At 48.6% G+C, this 19,877-nt stretch overlaps 1 protein-coding gene across 3 annotated transcripts; it reads left to right on the top strand.

Moving 5' to 3' along the window:
• Window positions 1–1,465: 1,465 nt before the first annotated feature.
• Window positions 1,466–14,773, top strand: S1PR3 (sphingosine-1-phosphate receptor 3). Of its 3 annotated transcripts, none has more exons than XM_027550380.1 (2): window positions 1,466–1,596; window positions 11,091–14,773. In XM_027550380.1, the coding sequence occupies exon 2, from the start codon at window positions 11,234–11,236 to the stop codon at window positions 12,368–12,370; it is 1,137 nt and encodes a 378-aa protein (XP_027406181.1). In that variant the 5' UTR covers window positions 1,466–1,596; window positions 11,091–11,233; the 3' UTR covers window positions 12,371–14,773. The 3 variants fall into 3 exon arrangements, with proteins under 3 accessions (XP_027406181.1, XP_027406180.1, XP_027406182.1); XM_027550379.1 differs by lacking the exon at window positions 1,466–1,596 and adding an exon at window positions 1,669–2,104; XM_027550381.1 differs by lacking the exon at window positions 1,466–1,596 and adding an exon at window positions 6,115–6,324.
• The last annotated feature ends 5,104 nt before the right edge of the window (window positions 14,774–19,877 follow it).

Raw genomic sequence — 19,877 nt, 5'->3', positions numbered from 1 at the left:
ACCAATCAAAACAAACCTAGTAGTGCATTTTTCACAACGCGAAGCAACTAATTGAACAGACTTGTCAATGAACCAACTGATTGTTTTGGTCAGTTGTAAGCACCATGGCCAGTACTCTTTCTTTTTACCCTGGTCGTGGTGATTGGCTGAAAATGCGTGATCTCTCGTCTCCTTTTCCTGACTTGCTGTTGTAGAAGTGGAAAGATGAGAACACACTTGGTTCCCCTTGTAATCTGGAGCAGAAATGGCTTCTCAGAGCTGGCACAGGATACTCTGAGCCAGTTGGGAAGGCGACCAGAGGGAACTCAGAGTAGATTAAGTGGAAGCAAGGCGAGGGCAACACCAGCCCTCCACTGAGCGCCAAAGGTGTGCAAACCCACACCAATACCCCTTTTTCTCCAGGCCTGGGCTTTCTCAACAGGGACCAATTCAAAAGGCAGGCAGAAGTGCTGGCAACTTGCATTCCCTTGCCTACCCATCAGGGCTCAGTCCCACCCCTAATGGGCATTTGCTCCCAGCTTGAGGGGAAGGATGCTTGGGGTTCCTCCTCTAGAAGCAAGAGCGAATCACAGACAGGTAACTGAGCAACTCCCCAACTTGCTCCAGGGACCCCTGTGGTCCCAGTCCCCTCTTCCCAGGAATGCACAGCCTTGCTATGATATCAGGCCTTCTGGTTCCTTCTTCCTGCCTCTCTCCTTTTCCTCCTAACCCTTCCCCTGCCCTCCCCTCCTCCACCCCCTGCCCAACCGCCCATCTCTTTCTTTTTCCATCCGGCTAGAAGCTTGGAGGGTTGGTTCTGTGTTCACTTACTCAGGACCTTCACTTTCCCTGTCCAATAGAGTTGGTCGTCCCCTCCCTGGGGATTCTTCTTTAGGAAGCTTTCACATAGACTATCTCATTCATACACACAAGAGAGGCGAATCGCTGAGATCTGCCCCTGCAGGCCCACGAGCTCTTGTGCCAGGGGTAGATCCGGGGATTCAGAGCCTGTGTGCCCTCCGGGAAACAGCCTCTGCCCTGGAGGCTCAGAGCAGAACGGAGGTGGTAGGCGCAGGGTTCAAATCAAAATGCGGCCAGATGTCTCCCCTCAAGTCGGCGGTCAGTCAATTCCAACCAAAAATGATCGTGATCGCGACAAAGATGATGATGATGAAACTAACAGCAATAATTGGCAGACCCTCGCCCTCAATGCACCCGGTCCACGCCTAGTCCCGATCCGGTTTGGACCTTCCCCGCTGGGTGCTGGGCAGGGGTCAGCAGCCTTGAACTACTCGGCGGGGCGGAGGATCTGAAGGGCAGTTCTGGGACAGAGGCGGAGGGGCGAGCCAAGCTCAGGGGGACTGCCGAGGGAGGCGGGGGCGACAGGAGAATGTCAGGGGCCCGCCAGAGGCTCGACTGCGGGGGCGGACACGAAAGGCGGGGACACTCCAGGGGTGGCAGTCGGGGAGGAGGATAAAGGGGTTGAGGAGCGAGAGCGGCAGCCGGGAGCGAGAAAGTGGGATGCTGGGGCTGCGGGGAGGGGAGAAGGGATGGGGATATAGGGGCTCAACGCTGAGGGAAGAAGTACAAACGTGGTGGGGACCGAGAAGTGACGAGGTGAGGCCAGAGGGCGGGGAGATGGGGGAGGAGCCAAGGACGGTGCGGAGCGCGGGAAGCCGGAAGGTGGGGACTCAAGGTGCCGGGGGGAAAAGATGCTGTGGGAGAGCCGCAGGGAGCGGGGGAGATGCAGCGGGGCCGGGAGATGGGGCGGGGAGCCGGGAGGTGCGGAAGGAGGTCCGGGTAGGAGGGGTATTGCGGGGGCGGGAGTAAGGACGCGGGCAGATGAGGGCTGGACGGCAGGGCAGGGAGGCGGGGCCCAGCCCCCGAGGTTAGCTGGAAAAGTTTGCGCCGGGGCCGGCGGGGGCAGAGGCTGAGGAAGCCGGTCTGGGAGACACGCGACAGGAACCCGACGCTCAGCGCGGTGGCCGCAGGAACCCGAGCGAGACTCTGCGGCCCGGGCAGTGTCCCCAGCCCCGAGCGCCAAGTCTATCCCGGCGCCCCGGCACTGGGAGGGGAGGAAGGGGTGCCAAGATGCCGAGGGTCCGAGCGCCCTTCTCGGATGGAGGTGAGCCGGCGGGCCCCCGGGCTGGGTGGGAGCAGCCGGGTCCGCTTTTCTTACGGATTTCCAGCCCGTCTTCCAGGCCATCCAGCCCATCGCGACGTTCACCTGGGCGGGCGAGCACACCACATCAGCATCGCCCATTCCCACCAGGTCGTCCATTCTGGTGACTGAACCCGGGCAGGGGAAGTGGGGATGGTTCCTTTTTAAACTACAGTTAGAGCATTTAAACGCCGAATGAAAGAGAAGTGACTCTTCACAGAGACACGCCATGGGTCCTTTTCCTGGGATAATTAAGTTTATACGGCCTGGAATGCGGACCTGGGGGCTCTGGAAGTGTGTGTTCTTGTTCCCTTGGGGAAATCGTTCTATTTTATTTTCTTGGCCACAAAGTTCCAGTTTTCCTTCTATTTCTCAAACAAGGCAGTCAGTGCTGTGGGAACCGGGCGGGGGGCGGGGTTGGGGGGGCGGGAAGAGGAGTCTGGAAGACAAAAGTTCTATGATGAAGTAATGAGGTTCCCAGGGAAGATCAGTAAGTTATACTCATATCTGGGATAAATCCGGGGAAGCGACAGGACTGGTCCTTCTTCGAGCCAATTGCAGGAAAGTGCTAACTTTGCCACTTTTAACCCCCTGCCCCCACCATAGTCTCCAAATTGTTCTCTCCTCCTTCTCCTTACTTTCTCTCTTCCTGACGTTGGACACTGCCAAGGACATATTTCTTTGTGGTGTATTTATATTTAGATGTAAGAGAGGGACTTCTTGTTGGATTTTTAAAGGAAACATGCTTTACTTTGAAGATGAAGAGCATGAATGAGTCTGGCTCTTCTGGAGCTCTGGGTACTTCCAGAATTAGGCATCTTTTTAAAGTCTGGAGTTAGAAGTTGCAGACATTGTACAGAATCTTGAAAGTAAAGTGTTAGTCACTCAGTCCTGTCTGCTTCTTCACAACCCCGTGGGCTGTAGCCCACCAGGCTCCTCTGTCCATAGAATCCTCCAGGTAAAAATACTGGAGTGGATAGCCATCCCCTTCTCCGGGATCCAAACCCCCATTGCAGGCGGATTCTTTTCCATCTGAGCCATCAGGGAAGCCCCAAAGAATTATGTCTTCATGATTTATCTTTACAACATTCCTTTCTTCATTGATGAAAATCGTACAAGCATGGTTAAGAAAAACTTAATTCCTAGAAAGTACAAGGGCAGGATTAGGATCTGTGGGTATATGACTAATGAGGATGGTGGTGGTTCTGGGGCGGCGGGGGGGGTGGTGTGTGTATGTGGTGCTCAAAGAGTTGTGGACTCACTGATGCAGAGCTCAGTGCCAGTTTGAATACTGTTATTACCATAGGTGAACCACACATTGGGTTTTCTCAGTCAGAAAACTTTCACTTTGGGCCTGCTAGTCTAGGCGCTCTAGTCTCCTGACACCAAGGATCCAAAACGCAAAATCAGCCCTTAAGATACAGATGCAATGATTCCTCGACCAATATTCATCTCTGAAAATGCTGCTTTCCTCTTTATATTTGTGAATTCCATTAAAATGCATGACTCTCCTAATTTTCTACCATATGTGGATACTGAAGCTACCATTTCCTGTACAAGGCCTACCTTATGATTTGGCCTAATGACTTTATGTCTCAAAATTTAGGGACTGATTTTCCTTTACCAGGAAATGATGACACTAATTTGATTCCATGGTATCTCTTCAACTCCCTAAAAATGTTTCAAGACCTACTGTCTATGCATATATTTTTGTTACAAAGACATGGGAATTTGAGCATAAAATAATCTTGAAACATTTGTTGTTGCCCAACTGGAGAAACCCTTTTTCTCTGCCAGGACTTGGGACTATGACTCTGGGGCTGATACAGCTGGCATGGCAGCCTTGGGCAATCTACTGTGTTGGCCAGTTAGCCGAGACTGAGCTGCCCCCGGGCTATACAAGGCTTTCTGTTTCCTCACATTTGGTTTCGTGATTCCTTTCTTATCAGTTTTCGAGCCATTTTGTATTATTCCCTTGCCATATGTTTTCTGTAAAATTGGTTAATTACCTTAAGCGCATTGAAATATACACATTACCATATGTAAAATTAAATAACCAGTGAAGATTTGCTGTTTGAAGCAGGGAACTCAAATCAGGTGTTCTGTGACAACCTAGAGGGGTGGAATGGGGTGGGAGGTGGGAGGGAGCTTCAAGAGGGAGGGCACATATGTACACCTATGGCTGATTCTTGTTGATGTATGGCAGAAACCAGCACAATATTGTAAAGCAATTATCCTCCAGTTAAAAAATAAATAAATGAAAAAGAGATATTCCATGAGCTTTTGGAGAGGATATGCTAGACTTAGTGGAATCCTGTCTAGCTTTAGTTAATAATACTTTTTAACTTGTTGTTATAGTTACCAGGCATAAAGTTACCTTTTGTTTCATTTTTATTCTGTTTTTGAGGAATCACAGTGGCATCTGTGAGAGGGCAGGGGATAGCCAGTCAGGTAAATCAGTGACAAGGTTGTTCAGAGGACAGTGTGGAACTGATCAGGTGGTTCTAACATCTGGTTGGAACCATAAGCTGGAGTGGGAATCCTGAGTCATTTTTAGGCTCTTTGGCCTTGAAGATGCTGCTCCATTTCCTTGGGGTCAAAGTTTTCCATATGTTTCAGTCAAGCCCCCAGATTCAGCATTCCAGCATTTTGCTAGCATAGTAGCTAAAAGTAGTTCGGTCCCAAGTATGCTGGTGACACCCATGTCTCTAGATAGGTAAGGAACACATGGAAGTGCAACAGCTTCTGGAAGAGCTTATCCCTAATGTGGTGCACTAGAATCCTATGACATGGGCATCCAGCCCAGCGCAGCCTCTTCCAAACTGTGCCACAGGTTCAGTTTCCCGCTGTGTCCATTTGGAAGCAGATGCTGTGGTGGGCTCAGACATGGCGCCTGCAAGGCACAGTGCGCAGTGCGCATGCCAGGCCACCGAGCAAGAGTGCTGTTGTGGGAACAGATGAAGGGAGCCCCGCGGTTACCACTTCCTGCCCAGAACACCTCTCATTTTCGTATGCCTAGAGGAACTCATTTCCACACACTTTGATTCGTGCTGTGACAGCCTTGGTAGAAATTCAGTCCTGTACCCTTCCTTAGAAAAAACAGAGAAGAGAAAGTTTGAGAAACCTGGCAGAAAAGCAATGAAGATAAAGACCTCTTGCATCAAAAGCATTTGCCCTCAGACTGATGAGCCTGGATGCCCAGGAGAATATGCAGAGGGGCAGATGTTCAAGCTGGACTTGATTGTGGGCACAACCTGCATACATGGGACTCCTTGGACTGCTGTCAGATCTCTGTTAGCATCTGAGCCTTGTTTGCTGAGAGAATAACCTTTGGAGAAGCTGCATAAAAGTAGGAAATCCGACCAGGGACAAACTTGCTTCCGCAATCTGGAGAAGAAAGGGGAAGATGTAGAATCCTGATGTGGTTCATCTGTAACAGCCTTTCTCACCAGGCGCTCCACTAATAGGTCCAGAGCAACATGCAGGCATGCAAGGCTGAGTATGTAACACCTCTTGTCATGAACCATCTCTGAGAGCAGAGTGAGGTCACCTAAGAAACCCCTGAGTGACGGGAAATACTCATTAGCAAAGGAATTTTGTTGGGGCCATGAAACGGCCAACTCATTATTTCCTTTCTAAATTCTTCTAAGTGGGGGGAAAAATATCTTGCTTTCCAAGAAATTTTACTTGTGGACAAATGCTTTGTGTTTTAATTCAGTTTATGGGATGAAATGGGAGAATATAGCATTTTAAAAATATAATGCCTTGCATCTTACCAGGAGAAATCAATGTCTCACAATCTTATTGTGCCTTTTTTTTTTTTTTTTTGGCCATTACAAAGAGAAAGAGACAGACCCCAGACTGGTGAAATATTTTCCTCTGTTTTTTTTTCCCTTTTCCTTCTTTTTATAGTTTGTTTATTTTTCAAAGTGATGTGAGTAGAGAAAGTGACTCTCCAGCATGGAAAACACATCTGGAATCCATTGGGCCCTGCCTGGCTCCCTCCCCCTCCCCCAACAGATGCTCTTCCTTGGAATGGAGGGAGGGGGATGGGGTGACACCCCTATGAACCACCTTCTAGAAGGTGTCATATTCCTTCTCTGCAGAAAGAAAAGCCTTGGTGTTGGAATGCCTTGAGGTAGACTCGAAGACCCCACCTGAATGAGGATGGAGTGAAAACTCAGGTAGCAGATCTTTGCTGAATAGATGGAAGGCAAGCCCAGGAGTGGGCAGTGTACTATCTTTACCTTCACAGTGAGATGCAGGCAGTCAAATCCTCACTCAGAGTGGGTGAAGGGAGAAGTCTGCGGGGGTCTGGATGACCTGAGCACAGTTTGGGAGGAGAGCTCTGCTTACGGATATAAGTAAGGCCAGCTCTCAGGCACAGTTCTGTCGGAATCTGGGTTTGTTGGAAGGCCACTGCGCATGAGCAGGAGCACCCACATGTCTTCTATAACTGGCCAGGTTTTCTGAATATGTACATGACTAGCTGGCACCCAGCGACATTTTCAGCATTAGGCTGTATTTTTCAGTATTCAGGTGGAAATTAAGCAGTGATCCAGTTTTTACAATGGAAAGGCAGATACTGGTCAGGTCACTACCAGCCCCGGACACTTATCTTTTAAAATAAAGTGTGAGCATTTGTAACGTGTAACTCTCACCCTCGCTGGGGACTTCTCCAGCTACCCACAAAGACAGTTCTCAGGACCACTGGCTGAGACCCGTAAGCCTCTGTGGGGACCCTCCATCAAAATCCAGCCTAGGCATCAGCAGTAGGAAGTCCACGGTACCCCTTGGGACACAGGCCGTGGGGGACATCCTCAACTCATCCTAACAGCACTGCTGAGGACAACGGCACAGGGAAGCCACTCCACGTCCACAGCCCAGAATGTATCCGTCCACCCAGCGGGAGCAATGGGAAGGAGTTACCCGCATCTCTCTGCATGACTCACCTTGAGCAGGAAGCTCACAGGAACATCACATTGAGAAGAAGATGCCAGGCACAGCTTCATGACTCCATTTATGTGAGGGTCAGACACAGGCTAAATTACTCTAAGGGATAAGAAGTCCAGAGAGTGCTCCATTCTAGTGGTTAGTGACTAGAAGAGGCCATGAGGGATAGGAAAGGTTGGGTCTCCCAGGGGCCCTGGTGCCCGCAGTGCCCAGCACTCCTGCAGTGACTGGCAGCAGCAGGGTGGGTGAGCCACAGAGGGCCGATGCCCACCTCTCCATGAGCAGAGCCAGCTGACTCTCAAAGATTCGGGGACCAGGGAGGGGACAGAGCGTTCTCCCCGCAGACTTGGAGTCTGTGTTGCGTCCCTCCGGATGGAGGCAGGAATTCGCCCATGAGACGGTTTTGGCCATGCGTAGTGGCATTCAGATCTATCCAAAATCAATCTTATCTTTGGCCTGGCACAAAACTCTCAGATGGGATCAGCTTTTTAATATTGTTAATCTAAAGAAAATAAGCTTTTGGGTTCCAAAGAGAGATGGGTATCTTCCAGTTACGCAAAGTGTGGAGATTGGTATTTTATAACAAAAAATGTTCTGAGAAAATATGCTCCTTGAGTGATACATATTTAATTAAGGGAAATCATTAATCGAGCATTAATGGGAAGATGTGTTCACCCTCAGGATTCATGGTTTTGATGGGTTTCTGGCACATCTTAAAGTATTGTTATTTTGGTTATTTTCTTGCTGGGTATTCATTTTTGTTGTTTCCTTTCATACCTTCTACTCAAGTTTATCAAAACTCTACATATTGAAGGGGAAAAAAATGAATGTGAGTCTGTGGAGCCTGCCGTGTACTTCCTCCGCCCTTTATTCCCAAGAGAAGTCCACATCCAGCAATTTTAAAGGGACTCGCAGCCCTGCTGTCTGTACTGTAGAGCACAGTCAGAGGGGCACAGACTGTCTCGAGGAGGCCATGAGGTATTTAAGGCCATGGAGTTATCTCAGGCAAACTAGGGCACAGGAGAGAAACTTTGGACATACCTGTTTTCAAAAGGCTTTCAGATGCAGTTTCCTGGAGCTGTTTCGCCCCACTGTGAGGGGGAATTATGATACAATTCCCATTGTTCTCCTTTTCTGTAATGTTTGTATATTTTTATCATTCAGGGTCTTCTGGTGCTAAGTCACCATCCTAACTCCTCACGTTATGCTCACCAGTATCAGGTCCTGGGATGGAGGGGCGGCCACCTGGACATGGCAGCCGGTGGCCTGGAGTGGTGGGGGCAAGGGCGAGCGTGGGGACAAGGGAGTGTTGGAGGGCCCTCCGGCCAGCTATATGACCCCACTGCCACCAAAGGAAAAACAGCCCCTCTCAGGATGCTGCCGCTTTGTGACTCTCACTGGAGCAGCCCGTGTGTTCCTCTGCCCTACCTTTGGGTCATGCCTTTTCTGTGAACAAGGACACACGTGGTGCCGTGACAGGGTATCCATGCGGGAATGCCAAGCACTCTCTCAGGGTTGTGCTCTGGGGTGGGAGGTGTTGGAAAGATAACCAGGCGACTAGGTTCTCCTGTGCCTGGTTTCCTACAACAGCCAGGAAGGGTCAGCAAAGTGGGAGCACAGAGACTCCATTCAGCGCCCACAGACGAGAGCACTTAGATGAACAGCAACGAGGGGCACATGCATTTACTGGGCACCGTTAATGTACGTGGTGGTGTGAGAGGAGATGGAGAGGATGAAATAAGGGGCTCCAGGAAAGTGCTCCGAGAGTGTCAGCTGCTGCTCCTGTCTCTATCCTTAAAAAACACTTTGCAGTTTGTTTTAAAAAGTGGTGTGCTGGGGCAGGATGATTCCAGAAACGCTATAGAGCTGGTAGAAGTTGACCTGGAGCCTTAAGGATGGGCATGATTTAAATAAAAATGGAAAAGAGGTAAGCTGGTGGGGGGGAGTGGCCCACGAGCTGACTCCCACCATCCCTGCTTCTGTCTCTGGGAGACCAGGCCCCTTATCACAGACCAAGCAGGGGGGACCAGAGCTGGCTGGGGAGTCTGCCTCCTGCATGAGGCCTCACAGTGCCCCTGGGTGAGGGGAGACAGCCCCAGGGTTGGATGCTGCCTCCGAGGCTCATCAGCGATGTGGAGACCTTGGCAGGCCCCAACATTTGGTGGTAAAGCTGACTCCCAGCCCTCCGTGACCTCAAACTGCACTGAGACACCAGGGGCTCATGTGGTTTCCACAATAAGCCACAAACAAACCTCCAGGACACAGAAGAAATCTCTGCAAAGAAGCAGTGGGATCATTGTTGCCCCATGTCAGAAAACCAGTCTCACCCAGATTAAGGGAGTGGAGGCTTGACAACATCCTCAGGGCCCTGGAACCAGCACCCAAGTGGCAGGAGAGCATCCACCTGGAGGGCCCTTGGTCAGGAAGCTCTGTCTGGAGCCTCCTCTGCTTCCCACTCACAGAGCAGCTACCCAGGCTGAGCCCCAGGGTCCCCCTGCCACTGAGGCCTTCTCTGGAATGAGCTCAGCAGTTGTACCAGGCCTTCAGATTCCACTGCACCCCAAAATGCAGAGCCCCATTTCTCTGGAGAGTGGTCCATGTGCCACCAAGCCAAACTGAGGGCTGCGACTTATAAAAGTTGAAAAACTTCAGCGGATCCACACAGTAGGCTGATGTAAATTGACCTTGTTTGAGTTTAATTATGTATTTAAATATTCAAATAATTTTGATTTAGAATCAGTGCATTTAGCAAAAACCATTTCTACCTTGGTACTTGGGTCTGCTCTGCCTTGGACATCACAAGAAGCCTTTGGATAAAGCCACGTAGGGCTGGGGGGTGCATAGAGGTCTGGAGGGCGGAGGGCCGTTGGAAGCCTGGCTCTTGGGCTCTCTGCCCCACCGTCACCAGTGCTCCCAGGTTGGTTGTTTCTTTCCATCACACACACCGGTTGAGTTTTGGCGGTTTCGACAGTTGTATCTAAACTCTGAATTTTAAGCCAAACTCAAAAATCCACTTGTTTGTCCTTGCTCTTCTTCCTTTAGTCTCAGTAGCAGTTGATTCCACTTTTACAGGTTTATATTCTTTCTTCCCCTGGCTCCACGATTAGCTGCTCGCTCAGGGAGTGGCCCTGTGGGCCATGTGTGGGCTGTGCTGTTCTTCCTTTGGTGACCAGATGGTTTGTCTCTGAGCTCTCTGTGGGGCAGACCTGGGGGCCATCTAGATTTGATTTCTGGTCTTGGCCTTGGTCCCAGGGATTCCAGGGAAGTGTGACTACTTCCTACAACATTGCTCCAAAGCCCACCAAGGAGGTTTCAGAAATCAGTGGGCCTTATTCTGAATTCCATCCTATTTTTTGGGCCTGACATAATCTCTGTTTCTCTCTCAGTAACTGGGAATAAGGGTTTACCAGCTCCTGGGCAGGAGATGGGGCTGCTCAGGTGGTGCTAGTGGTAAAGAATCCACTTGCCCATGCAGGAGACACAGAGATGCAGGTTCGATTCCTGGACTGGAAAGATTCCCTGGAGGAGGGCATGGCAACCCACTCCAGTATTCTTGCCTGGAGAATCCCGTGGACAGAGGGGCCTGGCAGGCTAGAGTCCATAGGGTCACACAGAGTTGGACATGATTGAAGTGACTTAGCATGCATGCATGCACAGTAGATGAGTATGAACTGGTTAGCGTTTTAAGTGCCTTGAGATTTCCAGGTGGAAGTGTTCTTTGGGTTTAAATCCGTGTGTTTGGATTACATGATTGAATGGTGGCAGTGCCCAATGACAGAATTTCCCTCCTTGGCAACTGTAGACACAGAATTGCTTCTTCTGGGCTCCATAGTCACATAGGAAGTTGGCCTGGGTTAAAGGCCCTCTTTGGGCCCTTATGGACCAGCCACCCAAATGCTTCAGCATTTTTAGTGCCTTTCTCCAACTCTGTTGCTGCTGTTGTTTTTAGGTGCTGTTACTTTATCACTGGGCTCTCTCTCCTTTTGTCTTTTCATAGGAGCCTATCCTCAACACCCTAGCCGGTGTTTCGCCTGGATCCCTGTTGCAGCCTAAGCAGAAAGCAGTGTTTTCCCTGGAAATGGACGTTCTCAGGGCGCCCTCTGGTGGATTCAGGAGCTAACTGATTGTGAGTTCCAAGCGATGGCGATGATTCTCACGCCACGCCCCAGACCTTACACCTCCAACGAAACCCTGCACGAACATTACAGCTACGTGGGCAAGCTGGAAGGCAGGCTGAAGGACGCCCCCGAGGGCAGCACACTCACCACCGTGCTGTTCTTGATCATCTGCAGCTTCATTGTTTTGGAGAACCTGATGGTCTTGATTGCCATCTGGAAAAACAATAAATTCCACAACCGCATGTACTTTTTCATTGGTAACCTGGCCCTCTGCGACCTGCTGGCTGGCATTGCGTACAAGGTCAACATTCTGATGTCGGGCAAGAGGACACTGAGCCTCTCCCTGACGGTCTGGTTCCTACGGGAAGGCAGCATGTTTGTGGCCCTTGGGGCGTCCACCTGCAGCCTGCTGGCCATTGCTATCGAGAGACACTTGACCATGATCAAAATGAGGCCGTACGATGCCAACAAGAAGCACCGCGTGTTTCTTCTGATCGGGATGTGCTGGCTCATCGCATTCTCACTGGGCGCCTTACCCATCCTGGGCTGGAACTGCCTGCACAACCTCCCCGACTGCTCCACCATCCTGCCCCTCTACTCCAAGAAGTACATCGCATTCTGCATCAGCATCTTCATGGCCATCCTGGTGACCATCGTGATCCTGTACGCACGCATCTACTTCCTGGTGAAGTCCAGCAGCCGCAGGGTGGCCAGCCCGCACAACTCAGAGCGGTCCATGGCCCTGCTGCGGACCGTGGTGATCGTGGTGAGCGTGTTCATCGCCTGCTGGTCCCCCCTCTTCATCCTTTTCCTTGTGGACGTGGCCTGCAAGGTCAAGGAGTGTGCTGTCCTGTTCAAGGCCCAGTGGTTCATCGTGCTGGCTGTGCTCAACTCCGCCATGAACCCCATCATCTACACGCTGGCCAGCAAGGAGATGCGGCGGGCCTTCTTCCGACTTGTCTGCACCTGCCTGGTCAGGGGCCGGGGAGCCCACTCTTTACCCATCCAGCCCGCTCTCGACCCAAGCAGAAGCAAATCCAGCGGCAGCAACAACAGCAGCCCCTCCCCCAAAAGCAAGGAAGACCTCCCACAAACGGCCGCCTCACCCTGCATCACCGACAGAAACAAAACCCTGCAGAATGGAGTCATCTACAAGTGAGAGTGCAGGCCTCAAGGAACCTGGGGTCCTTGCATCGCCACAGGAAGAGCGGCAGCCAACCCTGCAGCCACGTTCTTCTGGATTGCATGCCTCACCCATGGGGGTATTTCCAGATCTGGGACTCGAGAAAGCTGTTCTGCCAACAGCCTGGACTGGTGTGGATGTCTCTTAAGGAGGGGACTCAAGGAATTGCTGATGCATTTCAATGCAGACACCATGCCTTGTCCATTTAGGCTCTAGGGTCTTCCAAATGTACCAAGCTGCTGATGTCAGCAGCCGACTTCTCCTGAATCCTCCCTCCCCTCTGGCCTCTGTCTGGAGAGGGAAGGTGTCGGACCACACACACTGTGCAATGTGTTTCCCAGGAACCTCTTCATCCCAGGATGATGTTCTGTGACTGTACACTACATCGACTGTGCACAGAAGGATGCTATAGTCATCATTTCTGTTACAGAGCACTTGCGTTTCACATGTCTGCCACTGGTACATGTCAGCTGCAGTACATGGTGTCGTTATGTAACAGGGAGTACAAGTAAGTTCTGGCTGAACCCCCAAGTATGAGGATGTGACTGAGAACTAGGTGAACAGGTCAGTCCCAGTCTCCTCTGACTGACACAAAGTGTCATGTTAAGCAGATTTTGAAAGCGCAACCCCTCTAAAAGGGCTTGTCCGAGGCTGGTCTCAGATGTATGCATCTGACCCCCAACTGTCCTGAGATGCCCTTGACAGCATCTGGAGGATCCAGGAGAGAACAAGTGAGTTCTGTGGATGTACGTCCCCCAAGGGGACCCCTGCTTGTCTTCCGTCATTTCTCCCTGAGGAGTCTTAAGCTCATCCAAAAGTCAAATTAGCCAAATTACCCGGTTGTTTGGGGTTTCTCCAAATCCTAGAAAAGCCAGCCAAGGTATTCCAGGAGCCTGTGCCCCACACCAATCAAGAAAAGAATCCAAGAGGGAGAAGCAGAGGACAGACCCCTGGCCCATTTCACCTTTCCAACGTAATGGGGAGTTTCCGTTGAATTTGAAGATGCTTACAGGACAGCACTGTGATCCTGTGTTGAGTTAGAATCCGGATCAGAAAAGCACCAAGTTAGTAACCCCCCTGTGCTGTTACGGCTGAGCAGCTGGGGCCGTCAACAGCCTTGTGGATTCCTGAAAGCTGACCCTGACCGCGACCATTAGAGCAGTTTAATTGTGATCTGGCAGTTTGTGCTTTCTTCAAAAAGATGTAGTAATACTGTAATCTTTCATTTTAACACAGGTTGACCCTGTACCACTCTTTACCTTTAGAAGGAATTATGTAGAAGGCATTTTTGTACACAGTCATCCCCAAGGATTCTTCATGAAGTACAAATGGATGAAAAATATACAAATTTGCAGAGTTGTCATAAGTATATAGTTGATGTACTGAGTCCTTCGTTTTTTAAAAAGATAAAAAGGAACCTTCAAAAGGATTCTTATCTGCGTAAGCCTCACTTCAGAACCCCTGAAGTTTTTAGGTTCAGTGGGAATTTTGCCTGAGTAAAGACTAAAAGAGTAGTCTTAATACATGAGTAACTTTTCAGAGAAAAAGTGATTCCTCTTTGTTATCTCGTGCCAGCTCCTCTTTATAAAGGAACATTTTCATGGGTCCTGGGTGACCATATACCACCCAACATCTTTCTTAATTTTTGTTGCTGATGGAGATAAATCCTATTTGCAAGGACATGCTCATCAGTGGCATTTTAGTTGTTTTCATTACATCACTGAAAAGGAGCTTATTCTCTTGTCAAACAGCCTGAGAAAACCAAGAACATTTATAGAAAAGTTAAGCATTAAGATACTGAGTTAAGAAAATAACAACAAAATTGCCTCCAAGAGCCAGAATATTGAGTATTGCATTTTGTCTTCAGTGGAGAAATGACTTAAGAACTTTACATATTAGTTCTGAGTTGCTTGGGGGCTCCAGCTCTCTGGCACTAAAAATATAACACTGCACCATAACCTCAACTTTTTTTGAGGTAGCACAACACTTTCAATCAATTTGAATGAAAAATACCCCAAAACAGACATTGTGTCTATTTGATATATGCAAAAAGTAATAATAATCAAATTTAGTACCAAGTGTTGGAGAAGGAAATGGCAACCCACTCCCATAATCTTGCCTGGGAAATCCCATGGACAGAGGAGCCTTGTGGGCTACAGTCCATGAGGCAGCAAAGAGCTGGACACGATTGAGTGACTGAACGACAACAAAAAGTATCAAGTGTACAATCCTAACTAGCTAGCTGATCATCTAGAAGTTGAGTGTGTCAAAGCCAGAGAGAACCTGTCTGTTAGAGCTCATTCAGTTAGTAGCCTTTATCGAGTCCCATGTATGTTTGTTAAAAATAAAATAAAATAAAATTGAAAGCCTTTGTATAAACTGGTTGTTGGGAGTCCATGTGGGGAGCTGTGTACTCTAAGGCCACCCCTGATGATATGCAGAGTGACATCATGAACTCTCTCCTGCTGCTAGCTGTTCCTCCAGGAATTAAACCACTCTGAGAACCCTAGTTGCATTTCCCCTATACTTCCCAATAGAAGAACTGGTATTTTAGGAAACTTCGGTGTATTGGGTGCTAAAATTGGTGGAATAGCACCCAATACACCAAAGGTTCCGAAAATACCAGCTCTGCTTGTGGGAAGTGGCTCAGATGGTAAAGAATCCACCTGCAATGCAGGAGACCCAGGTTCAATCCCTGGGTCAGGAAGATTCCCTGGAGAAGAGAATGGCAACCCACTCCAGTATTCTTGCTGGAGAATTCCATGGACAGGGGAGCCTGGCAGGTTATAGTCCATGGGGTTTCAAAGAGTCAGATATGACTGAGCAATTAACACTTTTACTTTCCACCAATTTTGGTAGGTCAATAGGGAAGGAGGTTAATAGACTACGCTTTCAATGGGGAGAAATTTTAAGAGTCACGGCAGCCAAAGTGCAGCCAAAAGAGATGGGACTATGGGTTCTGCTCCATTTGGTGCAATGGAGGCAACAGGAGAGACTTGATAAACCAGCCCTTTCTCTAGCTTTCTCCATCACAGATGGTAAGTTTTTACCTCTCCACCCTGCATTTTTACACAGAAAGGAGCCAGTGTTTGGCATCACCAGTTGGTAGTGACATTCCTGAAGCAATCTGCCCCCAAAAGGAACTGTGGGTGTACACAGAAATTCATCATTTCTGTGTTACAGAGCACTTGGATTTCAAATGTCTGCCACTGATACATGCGCAAGCTGCAGAGTGTGGTACCATTATGTAATAAAGACCACAACCAACTGCCCCCTTTGATACTGCCCAAGGCCAAGTGGGCAGAAGTTTACCTAAATCCCATCAGGAAGGCTTTTGTCAAACTGCCATTTCCATCCCACACCTTTGGTGTCCCCACCAGGACTCTGCTGTGATTGTATTTTAAGAGGTCTCTTGGGGAATAATTGAGAATATCTGCTTTCTATGGAAAGGCTTCCAACTCTCCTCCTCTCCTTCATGAGGCAATACAAGATCCACCATCCAAATGAGAGACTTTTCACAATATTCTTTATTGCCCACAGACTCACATTGACAGTCAGTTAACATCAGACTATTTAGAGAACAGTTGTTTCTCTCCACCCTTGACCCATGGTTCATCTACACTGGAAAAGAGCCTTTCACAGAAATGCATTATTAACGAGGTGTATGTTATAGAAAACTTGTAGTTAAATTACCAATTCCATGCTTTTAAATGTATCTACGAGTGCAAAACCTCCACACTCAAATGTTTTTAGTATCTAAGTCAAATATCAAAGGGTTTGCTACATAATCAGAAACGCACACACCACTATTCTGAAAATGAAGGCACATTTTCCGATAACCAGTGACAAGGAGTGCAGTCGCGCCTAAGTGGGAGTGACAACCTCTGCTCCTGGGCCATGGTGGTGACACACAGAAATGCCACGTGGCACCTCCAACTGGCTGCCCTAGAAGCTCAGGGACGTGCCTGGCATGGCAGCAGAGCTCACAACAGGAAACCACATCATTTACTGAAGGAGTAAAGTGGAATAACTGAGCATGAGGAGGGAATTTAAGCCAATTCTCTTAACCCATTGTGTTGTCAAATCTCCCAGATGTTGGCCAAATAATTTCAGTTTTATTACCTTTCAAAGAACAGAATTTAGAAAACTTGAAGTTGGTTTTGTGTTTCCACTCCTCAGAGATCTCCAACACCACTTCTTATCCAGTAGCAACATAGAAAGTGATAAATTGGCAATAAACCAGAGATCTTCACAGTAATTCTTTTTTGTTTCACAAAAGTTAATGGAAAATAAACACGAAATTTTCTAATATTTACCAATAGGTATAATTTCCCATCCAAATGCTTTTTTAAAAGTAATAAATATCTCATTGTTACACATTAGATGTACACTGGACGGAGTTCTCTCCTAATCCTTGGATTTAAGCATCAAATTTTAATTCTTATTTAGTTCTGGATACAAAGAAACATTCATGTCCTTAATTTTACAAGATTTACTCTGGAACAAGTTATATTCAAAAGTCAAAGGAACAGAGAACATTCCACTTGCAACCAACATATAATTGTTACAAAAAAGTTTATTCAGTGTTCAAAAATGGATTTGTCTATTGATTTCTGCTTTAATCATCCCTTGATTCCGTGGTTAGAAACTTTGGTTGTGGTAAAAATGTCCCAGATGAGTGTGAATTCATGACTTCAGTCACCCAGGGCCACAGCATGTGTCCCCACATGTGTGTGTTTCTGCCTACAGCATTTCAAGGTGAAACAACAAAATAGAAACTGGAAATTGGATGGAATTTCATTTCTCATGCTTTCTTCAATGAGAATGCCTCTTCCATACCTTAGCCCTCAGGAGGGAGCCCCGTGTGTTTGGGCCTAAGGGGGTCATTATTCTGGTCATCTGTGGTTGTGAGAAGGAGGCAAGAATGAGGCAGGAGCACCCCAGGGATGCCTCCAACATCCCTCCCAACCCTGACCACTGTTCATGCATGAGGGTGTCTCTGCCTCCTCCTGGGCCATCCACACTGTGTCTGCCTGTTCTAACCTTCTCCATCCTGTCTGCAACCTTCAGAATCCCCAGACCCACCCAGGAGCCCCACCCTCCAGGGTCCTATGAAGTGGGACACACATCAGGCTTGTCGCGGCCCCATACCCTCTGTGTGTGTATTTTCTACTGAATTGTAACTGCGGACAGGCAGAACCTTTGCATGATCATAGAAGCGCAACACAGTGCTTGCCTCACGTGAACGAACGTGAGACAAGGCCAAGAGGAGGCTGGTTAGTGGAGGCAACAAGCAGTGTAGCCGCACCCGGAAGACAACGCTCAGCCCCTAGGCACACCTGCCTGGGCAGCCTCCCCGACACCCGCCCCTGCTTATCTTTACACACTGCTGGATGAACACAGGATGTAGGTCTGGACTTGCTGCCCCCTACCTTTTTTCTTTTTCCTTCTCTGTTCTCCCAGCCTCTCCTTTCCTGTCTCCCCCCACTGGCTTCTCTTCCCGATGTCCCTTTGTCACTTCCCACAGTGGCCCCCTCATGGCACTCTTGTCTTGTTCCTGCAGCATCCAAGACCATCCTCCCAAGACCAGCATCCAGGACCATGTGCAGATGCCAGGACGTATCGGTCCCCAAACTCTCAACATGTGTGTAATTTTCTAATTGTCCATGTTAATTAAAATACCAAAATCCAGGGAGGAGTCCCAAGGTACCAACCTGCATGTGCACACATGTAGACAGAGATGTGTGTCCGTCATAATCAATGTAGGTATATGCATGTGTATATATGTATGTACAGACAGACGGAGACAAACATCTGTCATAATTAGTAGGTATACGTATGTGTGTGTATTTATATATATATATATACACATATGCAGTTGATATTCACAAGTCCTGGTATAAAGTTGCAATTTTTCTGGCTGCTATAAAATATGCCAGTTTTAAAACTGTGCATTTGTTGCTTGCAAACTTATAAATATGTATAAACCCCATTATAAATAAATTGTGTCTGGCAGATGGCATTTTATCTGCCAGTAGTGATTGCATGGAGTTATAAATGCTTATTAATCCTCCACTTTTGAACTCACAGCTTGGACTCTGGGATCTATAACATGAAGTGGCATGAAAACAACCATATGTTAGAGGGGAAAAACAGTCATTGAGACAGGTAAGGGCTAGCAATTCATACCTGATGATGGTTCTGAAAGTCAAGACCGCCTGCCAGCATCAACTGCAATTTACTAAAAATGCAAATTCTCTGGCCCCATCCAGAACTACCGAGTCAGGAACTCTGGGGAGGATCCCCGAAGGCTCTGATGCCTGCCTTTCACCCCAAGTCTGCTTATGAAGGGCTGTCTCTCCACCCAAGGACTCCTCGGTTTGGTGTGTGAAGGACCAGCCAGGACACTGTGGCCAGAAACAGCCTTCCACCAGCTCTGGGCTGTCTGGGTAAATGTCTGGCTCGATCCCTGCCCCGGTGGGTTAGCTCTTAGGTCTGCCCAGCCCTGCCTCTCAGTCCCCAGTGCAATTAGTTATCTACATCTTGGTGATTTGCTTGATCATGCCTTCCTCATCAGCTTCCTTCCCCAACCCTGAGTCTGTATATACTCAGAGCCTTTCTCAGGGTCTGCCTCTGTGGGACCCCAAACTAAACTGGGGCTTCCCAGGTGGCACTAGTGGTAAAGAACCTGCTTGCCAATGAAGGACGTATAAGAGAGGCGGGTTTGACACCTGGATCAGGAAGAGCCCCTGGAGAGGGGCGCGGAAACCCACTCTAATATTCATGCTATGGGCATAACTGAATCACTTTGCCAGACATCGATCACGGACACATCACTGTTAGTCACCTACCTTACTGTTTAGTCGCTAAGTCATGTCTGACTTTGTGTGACCCTATGAACTGTAGCCTACCAGGATCCTCTGTCCGTGGGATTTCCTAGGCAAAAATATTGGGAAATCAACTATGCTCCAATATAAAAAATGAAAATTTGGGGCTTCCCAGGTGGTGCTAGTGGTAAAGAACTTGCCTGCCAATGCAGGAGACATGGGTTCAATTCCTGGGTCAGGAAGATCCCTGGAGAAAGAAATGGCAACCCACTCCAGTATTCTTGCCTGGAGAATCCCATGGACAGAGGGGCCCAGCTACATAGGATCACAAAGGGTCGGACACACAAACTAAACAAAGGAAGAGAAACACTTCCTTGTCCGTAAATGGCTCATGCTTCTATGCATTTGGGGAGGGGGGTGGGGAAGAACATAAAGATACAGTCAAGGAGGGAAGTACTACTTGCCATTTTCCACCAGGGGCTGAACTTTACGTAGAAACCCTGAAGGACCCTAATAAGTCCTGCATTCTGTCCTAGATTCAGCCACTGACTGTCACCACCTTCTAGGAAATCAATCAGCTCTAATATCCCCACTGAAAAAGGGATCCTTCCAGCTGTGCTATCTGAAGACGCTCCCTCGTTTGCTGTCCTCTGAGA

Source organism: Bos indicus x Bos taurus, chromosome 8 (genome assembly GCF_003369695.1).
Source record: "Bos indicus x Bos taurus breed Angus x Brahman F1 hybrid chromosome 8, Bos_hybrid_MaternalHap_v2.0, whole genome shotgun sequence".
NCBI lineage: Eukaryota > Metazoa > Chordata > Mammalia > Artiodactyla > Bovidae > Bos > Bos indicus x Bos taurus.
Note: the sequence above shows the minus strand (reverse complement) of the source record. Positions and strands in the feature narration are given on the sequence as shown.

Coding starts and splice junctions, on each gene's coding strand:
- S1PR3 (XM_027550380.1), top strand. CDS start 11,234: ATGGCGATGATTCTCACGCCACGCCCCAGACCTTACACCTCCAACGAA.